The sequence below is a fragment of the Onychomys torridus genome, chromosome 8 (genome assembly GCF_903995425.1).
Source record: "Onychomys torridus chromosome 8, mOncTor1.1, whole genome shotgun sequence".
In the NCBI taxonomy this organism is placed as follows: domain Eukaryota; kingdom Metazoa; phylum Chordata; class Mammalia; order Rodentia; family Cricetidae; genus Onychomys; species Onychomys torridus.
In genome coordinates this window covers 62213956-62226818 of record NC_050450.1, presented here as the reverse complement: position 1 = coordinate 62226818, position 12863 = coordinate 62213956, and the positions used below count along the sequence as shown (strand labels likewise).

Genomic DNA, 12863 nt, shown 5'->3' with positions numbered 1-12863 from the left:
ATGCAGAGATGCAGGTCAACATTAGGTGAAGCTCAGAGGAGGCAAGGACACAACAAAACCACTGCCCACAGAATCAACTAACGAGGGCCCCTAGGGCTCACAGATACTGAAGCAATAATCAGAGAACCCATATGGGTCTGACCTAGGTCTTCTGTATATATGTTATGGCTGTGTAGTTGGGTGTTCTTGAGGGGCTCCTAACAGAGGAGTGGGGGCTGTCTCTGACTTTTCTAAATGCATTTGGGACGCATTTCCTCCTATTATTCTGTCTCATCCAGCCTTGATATGAGGGTTTGTGACTAGTCTTATTGTGACTTGTTATCCCATGTTGTTTGGTATCCTTGGGAGGCCTGTTCTTTCTGAAGGGAAATGGAGAAGTGGATCTGGGGGATAGGGAAGGTGGGAGGGGCTGGGAAGAAAGGAGGGAGGGAAATGTGGTAGGATGTAATATATGAAAGGAAATAAGTAAATAACTTTAAAAAAAAGAAAATTGACACACACCCAGAGACGAGGGGGTGGAGGGAGGGAGGGAGGGAAGGAAGGGAGAGGGAGAGGAAGAGAGGGAAGGAGGGAAGGAGGAAGAGAGAGAGAGAGAGAGAGAGAGAGAGAGAGAGAGAGAGAGAGAGAAGATATATGAAATTGTACCTACTGGCAAAGAAAAAGACAATTTTCTCCAGTGTTGGCCAACACTAAATGAACTATATTTTGGTTTTATGTTTTGTGGTTTTGAGGAGTCAGTGTGTGTGTGTGTGTGTGTGTGTGTGTGTGTGTGTGTGTGTGTGTGTGTGTTTTGTTTGTTTTTAAAGAAAGAGAGAAAAGGCATGGAGTAGGATTGGTAGAGAGGTAGGGAGGATCTGGGAGGAGATGGAGGAAGAGCAAGAACAACCAAAATAAATTGTATGATTTTTATTTAATTTTTTTTCATTTTACATATCAACAAGAGTTTCCCCTCACCCCTATTCTCCCACTACTCCTTCCACCTCCCCTCTACCCCCAACCACTCCTCAAAGAGGGTAAGGCCTCCCTTGAGGAGTCAACGAAGTCTGGCACACCAAGTTGAGGCAGAACCAAGCCCCTCCCCATTGCATCAAGGCTGAGCAAGGTATCTCACCATAGGGAATGGGCTCCAAAGAGCCAATTCCTATACCAGGGATAAATCCTGGTCCCACTGCCAGGGGCACCACAAACCAATCAAGCCACACAAATCTTACTCACATTCAGAGGGTCTAGTTCTGTCCCATGCAGTTTCTGAAGCTAGCTCAGGTCAGCTATCTCTGTGGTTTTACCCATCATGATCTTGACCCCCACCTTGCTTACATAATCCCTCCTTCCTCTCTTCAGATGGACTCCAGGAGCTTGTTAAGATGCTTGTCTGTGGATCTCTGCATCTGCTTCCATCTGGGTGAAGGTTCTATGGTGACAATTAGTGTAAGAAATGCAGAAAAGATCAAAAGAAAGAAAAGAAAAGAAAAAAACAATGACATTGGATCAAGGACTTCATCATGAAACTTAAATTTCTTTGAGAAAAATAGGGAATACATTACAAGATACAGGAAGGAACTTATAAACAGGGTGCTGGTAGCTCACTAAATTGTCAAGTAGTACTAAATGGAGTTAATGTCAATCTGTACACTAAAGGAAACTGAAAATCAATTGGAAGTAGCCCATGGATTGGGAGAAAATATTTTCCAGCTATAATTGTGACAGAGGATTAATATCTAGAATATACAAAAACTTAAAAAAAAAACCCAAATATCAAGAAAACAAACCTAACTGTCATGCTAGAAATCTAATCCATTGACTGAGGGTAGCGGATACAAAGATCCACGGCCAGGCCCCAAGTGGAGCTCCAGGAGTCCAATTGTCGAGACAGAGGAGGGACTATAAAAGTGTGAATTGTTGAGACCAAGATTGAAAAGCACAGGGACAAATAGCCAAACTAATGGAAACACATAAACTATGAACCAATAGCTGAGGAGCCCCCAACTGGATCAGGCTCTCTGGATAAGCGAGACAGTTGATTAGCTTGAACTGTTTGGGAGGCACCCAAGCAGTGGAACCCAGACCTATCCTTAGTGCATGTTGGCTGTTTGGAACCTGGGGCTTATGCAGGGACACTTTGCTCAGCCTGGGAGGAGGGGACTGGACCTACCTGGACTGAATCTATCAGGTTGAGCTGAATCCCTAGGGGAGTCTTTGCCCTGGAGGAGATGAGAATGGGAGGTGGGCTGGGAGGAAGGTAGGGGGTAGGAGGGGAGAGGACAGGGGAATCCATGGCTGATATGTAAAATTAAATTAAATTATAAAATAAAATTAAAAAAGAAAACTCAATTTTAAAAATGGGCACTGTGAAATGAATAAAATTCCATGGCCTATATGTACCATATTTTCATTATGCATCAGTTGAAGACATCTAGACTATTTCTATTTCTATCTATTGTGAAGAGAGTGTCAATAAACAAGGATAAACACATATCTTTCCAGTAAGATTAAGACACTGAAATACTAAGCTATTTAATTATACTTATGTAAGTACTCACTGTACCAGGGATAATTCAATTGGAACTTGACCCTATCATACAATAACTTTTGCTTCTTGTGTCAACCAAAACATAGAGAGTAGACATATCATTCTTGTTTGAGTAACTAAAACCAATAGATTAGCAAGCAAAATGTGGTTGTTTTACACAACCAGAGCAAGCAGCACCCTCTCTAAAACACTGGATACATCCTTAGATCCCACTTACTATTTCCACATTTAAAAAGTCAATCATCTCTAAGAGCCCAATAAACGTTAGACCAATGAGAATCAAGATTCCTTGGAGTAGAAAGTTTGTGTTTCATTACCATGTACAGAACTTCATCAAACCAATGACTGCCAAGTTCAGGACTATAATGAAGGAAGGAATTATAAATCCCACCAATGGCCTCATGATCAATGGTGAACTCATAGAACAGGGCATTAGGAGGAGATTTCATACCTCCTAATGATAAGGATTGGGGTAATGGTGGTAGTAGATACAATCATGGTTTTCATAGAAAGTTAAGAAGACCAAAGAACAGTCATAAGAACATAGACTGCTTTTCAATTGGCTTGAGGAAGCATTAACTCATGCCATCTGCTTGCCATATCCCTGCCCTTTTCATTGGTACACATAGAAAGTTGGTTGACAAAGCTTAAATTTTTCAGAAGGTTGTATATATGTCCTAAATCCTTTTGCAAGTAGGTATGTTGAATTGAGATGCTGTATTTGGAAGCCATCCCAGTGTGTGTGATTTTCTACAGTCTAATTCTACTTAAAAATTACTGTTGGCTGAACCAGATAGATGGCTCAGTCATTGAAGGTGAGGATCACAACCAAAACTTTCAAAACTACCATGGCTTTTTGTGTAAATTTTTGTTGTATGAGACACCTTAAGTCTTTAGTAATGAAAATAATGCCCGATGACTTGGAGTGGTTTTCTAGTCAATTTCTTCATTTCTCCCTCTAACAATGTGGGCTCCAGTTAAGCAGCAGCCTGTTCATTGCTTCAATGGATATGTGCCTTTCCACTTTTGTTTTGTTTTGTTTTCTTACGGCAGTTGTATGTTTATTTGTTTTGTTTGTTGTTCTTTAAATTTTACCAGCCCAGGAGTAGAGGAAGGAGTCATCAGTGACTATAAATGCTCTCCACTAGAGATCCCTGAGGAAAATTGGTCCTAGGAAGGTCCTGGATAATTACTATGTCCTAATGAGTTGTACAGGATCTGGACTCCTATGGGGTGCAGGGCCCCTAAGTCCCCGAAATGCCCCCAGTGGGTGTTAGGAGAGAAGGGGCAGATAGGTGGTGAGTACCAAGGCCACTAGTTCCTGTACCTGCAAATATAATAAAGGTGAGCAGCATCCTTAACTAGAAACTTTGACTCAGCCTCAGCAGATCCAGGTAAATTCAGGAAAATAAGCTGCTGTCTTGCTGTCAACTACATGAACTTATTTCCAGTGTGATACAGGACAGTTTTCCAGGTATGATAACATTCTTGTTTTTTCTGTCTCCCAAGACACCATCACATTGTACAAGGATTTATTTCATGATCATCATATAATCACTTTCATGTTAATGAGTTCTTTATAATTACTCATTATGTAATTTTCTCTCAGTATCACACCACTTCAACACAAGAACGGCACTGTGAGATGGAGTTCACTGCTGTAGTGCTGAACTGTTTATGGACTGTCTTCATAGCAACTAGGATTTTTCAAGTATTGGCATTGGGCTAAACTGACCTGATGCATAAATCATCCATCACATACAGCATAGGCACCTGAGGAATAACTCAACTGAAGATTCCAAACTAACTTTGTCACTTCTTTTTTATAGTCCATAAAATTTTCTGGATTAAAGCATATAGATATGATTTGAAGTCATCAGTACTACTGAGGTGTGATACAAATGACTTAACCTAACAATGAAGAAATGCAACATTAGTTCTCTGACACTCATTATAGAAAAAATTTATATGTAAAATTTAGGATAACTGGTCAAGTCTTTAAATTTAAATAGAAATTTTTCTACCTTTGAAGTTAAAGAAATCTCTATCAGTTTGAGCAACAGGTAACAAATGTTTGCTGCTCAAATTTGTGCATTGGGACAGGTACTGGCCCTAGTGGGAGATTAGGAATAACTGTAAATGACCAATTAGATTGAAATCATACATAATCTTTCCTGCATATAATTTGAAATTAATAGGAAGATATTTTAAAGCAGTGATCAAAGTATTAAGGGCAAGGGGGTATGTATAGGATTCAATAAAACATGGCTGATGGTCTTACATAGTATGGGGAGACAGGTTAATTTAGCTGTATATGTGATAAGCAATATCACTTACATATGAATGAGGATGAACCAGATGAAGGGGTAAGAGAGGAGAGGAAGTAGCAGGCAAGTGGAGAAGAAACTCTAAAATTGGGAGGTGAAGAGTTTTAACCACAACATTGATAAAGAGAGAAATCCAAGTGTCAATGTGAGACCATATAGGGTATATACCTTTGGTATGCATGAGATAACGAATCAGCACTAGTGTCCTTGACAGGAGCTTTGTCCTTATCCTCAGAGCAACAGTGATAATCTGAAGAATGAATCAGACAATAGATGTTGAAACTCCTCTGTTAGAATGCCACAGTGTAAATAAAGCAGATTGAAGAAGAGAAGGGTCAGGAGACATGAGAACATGGACATGAACTGATTCTGCTTCTGTATTCCTGTAAAGACAAAATGTGGTCCTGATACATGAATATCACCTCATAGAAAGAGATGTATGGAATAGGAGGAAAATGAACAGCAGACTCTGTTTATGTGAGACAACAATTCAAGGTAAGAAAAATGGATGGATCAAAATTCACAGATTTATACTCAGACATGAATTTCTTTTACTATACTATGGGATACTGGAGACATAGGCGACTGAGAAATGTTTTGGAAGACATCAAAGTGAAGACACAAATTTCCCTTGGGGCTTTTGAGATCCTGATGTCTATCATACACATAATGGAAGGAAGATGACTAGTTAGCAGTGGAGCAGAAATCTCTATTATACTGAGACATGTATGCCTGAGTTTCCCATGGTAATCTAAGGCATTAGAGTATGTGAGATTTTCTTGAAACTATGTAAAATTATGATGATAAAGTTCATTCAAATTCTTCAAGAACATCAATATAAAAATGACACAGAGCAAATTACAAATGGACAAGCAACAGTTACCCAGGATGTGCAGACATAAGGAGAGAGAAGCGTTGGTCCATTTTGTATTTCAGTAGAAATGCATAGAACTGTCTAAGAAATGGTAGGCGATAGAAACCTGTTAAAGAGAAACTAAGAAAAATCATTGGTGGTTGGAATGGTTACAAACATTTGTAATTTGAAGGTATAACTACAATAAATGTCAGATGGATTGTTGTAGAATATGTATCCTAGATATATGTTCATTTTTATTTTGAATTTTAAGGGACCCTGATGTTTTCTCATTAGGATACTGGAGATAAAAAATGATAATGAGCAACCAAACTGTCATCACCCAGTTTCTCCTCCTGGGCCTGCCCATCCCCCCAGAGCACCAGCACCTGTTCTATGCCCTGTTCCTGACCATGTACCTCACCACCGTCCTGGGGAACCTCATCATCATCATCCTCATTCTCCTGGACTCCCATCTCCACACACCCATGTATTTTTTTCTCAGCAACTTGTCCTTCTCTGACCTCTGCTTCTCCTCGGTCACAATGCCCAAATTGCTGCAGAACATGCAGAGCCAGGACCCATCCATCACATATGAAGGTTGTCTGACACAAATGTACTTTTTCATTATTTTTGGAGCCATGGAGAGTTTCCTTCTTGTGGTCATGGCCTATGACCGCTATGTGGCCATCTGTTTCCCCCTCCATTATACCATCATCATGAGCCCCAAAATCTGTATGTGTCTGATGGTGCTGTGCTGGGTACTTACTACACTGTATTCCACATTGCATACCCTACTCTTAGCTAGATTGTCATTCTGTGAGGACAATGTGATACCTCATTTTTTCTGTGATATATCTGCCCTGCTCAAGTTGGCCTGCTCTGACATTTATATTAATGAATTAATGATATTTATTGTGGGAGGGCTTGTTAGTGTCATCCCATTCTTACTCATCATTGTGTCCTATGTACGAATTGTCTGCTCCATCCTAAAACTTTCTTCTGCTCGGGTTATCCACAAGATCTTCTCCACTTGTGGCTCCCACCTGTCTGTGGTCTCATTGTTCTATGGGACAATTATTGGTCTCTACCTAAGTCCATCAGCTAATAACTCCACTGTGAAGGAGACAGCCATGGCCATGATGTACACAGCGGTGACTCCCATGCTGAACCCCTTCATCTACAGCCTGAGGAACAGAGACATGAAAGAGGCCCTGATAAGAGTCCTTTGCAGGAAGAAAATCTCCTTATAATGGCAATACTGAGAATTTTACTTAAATGTATCTAGTAAATAGGTTGATGTTAATATTACAAAATATGTCTCTGAAATAAGACAAACATTCAATAACATACCACACAATATTTGCACTGCAAACAGGTTTTTTCCTAAGTAGTTCGGTTATGGAAGTGGCCTTTGTGATTCAGTGATGCCATCTTCTGACTTGCATGTGTGACTCTAGAAAACCATTAGGTAAGAGCCACTGTTTTATCAGATCTCCATTCCTTACATTCCTGTTATCCCAAGGCTTTGTGATTTTATGCAAATTTCTCTGTTGACTACAGTATACTTTTAAAATATGAATAAATGATATATCATGATCCTTTGTTGATTATCAGTAATCTTTTTCTGCTTATTTATTTTTATCTCATACAGTACATCCTGACCACAGCTTCCCCTCCCTCTACTCTTCCCATTCTATCTCCCATCTCCCCTCTCTCCCAGATCCACTCCTCCTCCATTTCCTTTCAGAAAAGAGCAAGTCAAGTGAACACAGCATAACAAAGTGCAATAACACTAGGCACAAACCCTCATACCCAGACTGGATGAGGCAACTTAGTAGGAGGAAAAGGTTCCCAAGAGCAATCAAAAGAGTCAGAGACACCCAAACACCTATTGTTAGGAGTCTTATAAAACTCCAAGCTAAAGAACCACAGCATGTGTGCAGAGGTCCTAGCACAGACCCATGCAGGCTCCATGATTGCCTCTTCAGTCTCTGTGAGCCTCTATGAGCTCTGCTTTGTTGATTCTGTGAGCCATGTTCTCTGGATGTCTTCAACCCCCTCTCTCTTCTCCAAGCTCCACCTAATGTTTGGCTGTGGATCTCTGGATCTGTTCCCATTAGCTGCCAGAGGAAGCTTTTCTCTTGATGACTAAGATAGACACCAGTCTATTAGTATAGCAGCATATCATTAGAAAATAATTTCATTGCCTTTTTTGGTAGGTCATGTTTAGTTCTATCCTAGGTCTCAGAGCCATCTAGCTTTTAGTTCCTAGCCATCCAGGCAGGTCATGTGCTCCCTCTCTTGGCTTGAACCTAAAGTTAAACCAATCATTGGTTGGCCACTCTCACAAGCTCAGAGCCACCATTGTTCCAGCACATCTTGCAGCCAGGACTGGCTTAGGGTCAAGGGTTTTGTGGATGGATTGGTGTTCCAGTTCCACCAAAGGGAGCTTGTCATGGTTAGAGAAGATGGCCAACAAGTTGGGAGCGGGATGGAGAGGAAGAGCAATGAAAGCAATATCTTGATAGAGTAGGTCTTAAGGGTAAGGGAGAAACCTGGTGGTAGGGAAATTCCCAGTAATCTACAAAAATGACCCCAGCTAAGACTTCTAGCAACAATGGAGACAATTCCTGAACTGGCTTTCCCCTGTAATCAGATTAGTGACTACCCTAATTGTCATTGTAGAATCTATATCCAGTAACTGATGGAAGTAGATACAATTATCCACGGCCAAGCACTGGGTTGGACTCCTGGGGATCAGTTGAAGATAAGGAGGAGGGATCATATGAGCAAGGGGGGAGGTCAATATCATGATGGAGAAAACCACAGAGACAGCTGATCTGAAGTAATGGGAGCTCATGGGCTCTGGACTGACAGTTGGGAAACCTGCATGGGACTGAACTAGACCCTTTGAATGTGGAGACAGTTGTGTGGCTTGATCTGTTTTTGTGGGGCCCCTGGCAGGAGAACCAGGACTTATCCCAGATGCATTAACTGGCTTTGTGGAGCCAATTCCCTATGGTGGAATACTTTTCTCAGCCTTGATGCAGGGGAGAAGGGCTAGGCCCTGCCTCAACTTGGAATGTAAGACTTTGTTGACCTCCAAGGGGAGGCCTCACCCACTCTGAGGAGTGGATTTGTGGTGGGATGCAGAGGAGGTGGGAGGGTGGGAGAAGGGCACAAAGGAGGAACTGGGGTTAGTATGGAAAATGAAAAATAAATAAATAAAAGAATAATAATCTAAAAAAAAGAGGTGACCAGTTCAAAAGGTGAGGAGTACTCCACTGTGTAAATGTACCACATTTTTTGGCAATTCTTCATTTGAGGAACATCAAGGCTGCTTCCAGTTTCTGTTTATTATAAATAAAGTCACAATGAACATAGTTAAGCAAGTGTCTTTGTGGTAGGATGGAGTGGTATAGTTGGGTCTTGAGGTAGATGGATTCCCAATTTTATGAGGGACTGAAATATTGATGCCCACAGTGGCTATACAAGTTTACACTCCCTCCATCAGTAGTAGAGTGTGCCTCTTGCTCCACACCCTCACCAGCATGAGCTGTCACTTGTGCTATTGATCTTAGCCATTTTGACAGGTATAAGATGGAACCTCAAAGTAGTTTTGATTTGAATTTCCTTGATGGCTAAGGATGGTGAACATTTCTTTAAGTGTTTCTTAGCCATTTGAGATTTCTCTATTGAGAATTCTCTATCCTGATCTGTACTCCATTTTTAATTGGATTGTTTGTTTGCTGGTGTCTGCATTTTTGAGTTCTTTATATATTTTAGATATTGGTCCACTATCAGGTGTGGAGTTTGTGAAAACATTTTCCCATTCTGTAGGCTGCTGTTTTGTCCTATTGACTGTGTTCTTTGCCTTACAGAAAAAACTTTTCAATTTCATGAGGTCCCATTTATTAATTGTTGATCTTAGTGTCTCTGCTATTGGTGTTCTATTTAGAAAGTTGTTTCCTGTGCCCATGAGTTCAAGGCTATCCCCTATTTTCTCTTCTATCAAATGCATTGTGTATTTTAACATTGAGATCTTTGATCCACTTGGTTTTGAGTTTTATGCTGGGTGATAAATATGGATCTATTTACACTCTTCTATATTCTGACATCCAGTTAGACCAGCACCATTTGTTGAACATTTTTTTCTCTTTCTGTTGTATATTTCTGGTATCTTTCTAAAAAATCAGATGTCGACATGTATGTGGATTTATGTCTGGGTTTTTGGTTCTATTCCACTGATCAACATGTCTCTTTTTATTCCAATACCATGCAGTTTATATTACTATATCTCAGTAGACAGAATAAAATCAGGGATGGTGATTCCTCCAGAATATTTTTTTGCCAGGACTGTTCTAGCTATACTGGGTTTTTGTTTGTTTGTTTGTTTGTTTGTTTGTTTGTTTTCTCATATGAAATGGAGATTGCAGGCAAATGGATGGAACTAGAAAATATCATCATGTGTGAGGTAACCCAGACTTAGAAGGATAAACATGGTATGTACTCACTCATAAGTGAATACTAGATATAAAGCAAAGGATAACCAGACTGCAAACCACAGCTCCAGGGAAGCTACTTAGTAAGGAGGACCCTAGGAAAGACCAGTCATTGTTAATCCCATTATTTTCTTGTTGGTAGTGGAGTTGGTATAGTGTGTGTGTGTGTGTGTGTGTGTGTGTGTGTGTGTGTGTGTGTGTGTGTGTGTGTGTGCCCCTTCTTTGGGTTTTGCTGGTACAAGATTATTTCTTTTCTGTGTTTTCATGAATGTAGTTAACCTACTTGGGCTGAAGTTTTTTCTAGTATCTTCTCTAGGGCTAAATTTATAAATAAATATTGATTGAAAGTTTGCCTGGCTGTAGTAGTCTGGGCTGCCTTTTGTAGTCTCTCAGAGTCTGCAGGCCATCTATCCAGGCCCTTTTGGCTTCTTGAGTTTCCATTGAGAAGTTGGATGTAATTCTAATTGGTCTGCCTTTATATATTACTTGGATTTTTTCCAGGAAGCTTTTAATATTCTTTCTTTGTTCTATATGTTTAGTGTTTTATTATGTGGTGAAGGAACTTTCTTTTCTGGTCCAATCAGTAACCTTTTTATAATGATTTCTACTGTTTTTCCTAGATGAATTTTTGTGTCATTTCAACTCTCTTAACATCCCTTCTTCTTTTATTTCCTTGTTGTCTTTTCTGGCTTGGCCTGACCCTGAACAAATTTTTGCAATCCTCTTACATAAAGATGGTATTTGTACCCTTTTTCTTTTCCTGAAATTATTAACCATTAGGCATTAAGCTTATTTCTACAAAAAAAAAGAAGATGGAAAGAGAACAAAATTCAGTTCTTAGCAATGTCTTTCATTTGCTTTGCAAAATTACTTATGAAGATATTTTATACTACTTGAAAAATATTCTGTTCAAACACTTTCATATCACATGAATGATTACATGCTCTAGTGGGCCATGAATTAGTTGTCTTGTCTTGATCCATTCATCCCCTTACTTGTCACTATAAGTTATGGTGTAAAATCTGTTCCTGTATTCTACTCCACATTGACTTCCTCATCTTCATTTCAATATCAGCTCCTACATAGCTTGCTGATGTTCTACATGTCTGTTGAGTTCATGTCTTCATGTAAATACCTGTGATCATTTCAATCTCAACACATAAAAACTTGAACACTAAGTTCCATCACATCTCATCTTTGTCCTTTCATGTTTTGACTTATGATATCACCTCCTACCCAATTACCTGATTCTTCATCTCAATGTGTATAGCTATTCACAAAAGTAGATAATGATTCATACAACTTTTACATTGTGTCCTTTTCCACTGAATATTCTTCCTGGAATATTATTATCTATGTGATTATTAAAGTCACCCCAGTTCTTGTCATTGAAACTAAAATCTCAGTGGCATGGTACAATAGAATTATCAGCGATAAAGAAGAATATTAATGTATCCATTGAATTGCTTTCTTCTACACAAGAAAAACCTAATTTTCAAACATATAATAGAGCACATAATACCTAAAATTCACATTAGAAAAAAACTCTTCAAAAATCGTGCTAGAACATTGAATATTTCCAACAGAAGAGTGAGAACTAGAGCATTCTTCCTCAGCATGCATAAAGTCAATGTATTTCATAAAAATCCTTGGATCATTAGAATCAAATTGAAGAACTACACATAAGTCTATACTCATGAACACCTTATTTCTTACTGGGAATCCAAAAATACACACTGGAGGAAAAACAGCATCTTCAATAATCCTTAAGGCTTAGTCATCATTTAGAAAGGGGGTGCAAAGGTTATAAGAGCCACAGGTGATGGGTGACTCCAAGGAAGCAGTGTTTTCCAGAGAAGACAGGAGTGATGCACAAATGAACTCACAGAGACTATGGCAGCACACATAGGGTCTGAACATAGTCCATAGAATATATGCACCATCTTTATGTTACCCATTCATCATTTGATGGTGATCTTTGCTGTTTCCATTTCCTAGCTATTGTGAATAAAGCATTAATAAACATGGATAGACATGTATCTCTTTAGTAAGACATGAAATTCTTGTATAAGATATAGCTGGTTTAGACAGCAGATGTATTTTTTAGCTTTTTGAGGCATTATAGTACTAATTTCCATAGTGGCAGCACCAGTTTTCATTCCCACAAACATCAAATAAGGGTTCCCCTTTTCTTGAATTTTCACCAGCATTTACTATCATTCAGTTTCTTAATCTTAGCAATTCTTCCTGGGGTAAGATGAAATCTCAGAGTAATTTTTATTTTCATTTCTCTGATTTCTAAGGATGTTGAATAGTTCTTAAAAGCCATCTGATGCCTTATTTAAAAACTCTCAGCAGCTGATGGGAGAAGATGCAGACACCCACACTTAATATTAGGCAGAATCCAGGGAATCCTGAAGACGACAGAAAAGAAGAATTGTAGGAGCCACAGGGGCCTGAGACACCAGGAGAACATAGCCCACAGAATCAGCTAAACAGAGTTCCATGGGGCTCACAGAGACTAAAGAGGCAATCATGGAGCCTTCATGGGTCTACTCTAGGTCCTCTGAATATATATTGTGGTTGTTTAGATTGAGGTTTTTGTGAAACTCCTAACCGTGGAAGTGGAGTGTCTCTGACTCTTTTGC

The 12863-nt window shown here is 39.5% G+C and overlaps 1 protein-coding gene across 1 annotated transcript; it reads left to right on the top strand.

Annotated features, from left to right (window-relative positions):
• Positions 1-6024: 6024 nt before the first annotated feature.
• On the top strand, positions 6025-6963 carry LOC118589440 (olfactory receptor 1468-like). Its single transcript, XM_036196736.1, has one exon. The coding sequence runs from the start codon at positions 6025-6027 to the stop codon at positions 6961-6963; it is 939 nt and encodes a 312-aa protein (XP_036052629.1).
• The last annotated feature ends 5900 nt before the right edge of the window (positions 6964-12863 follow it).

Excerpts from the sequence above, each read along its gene's own strand:
- LOC118589440 (XM_036196736.1), top strand. The coding sequence starts at position 6,025 with ATGATAATGAGCAACCAAACTGTCATCACCCAGTTTCTCCTCCTGGGC.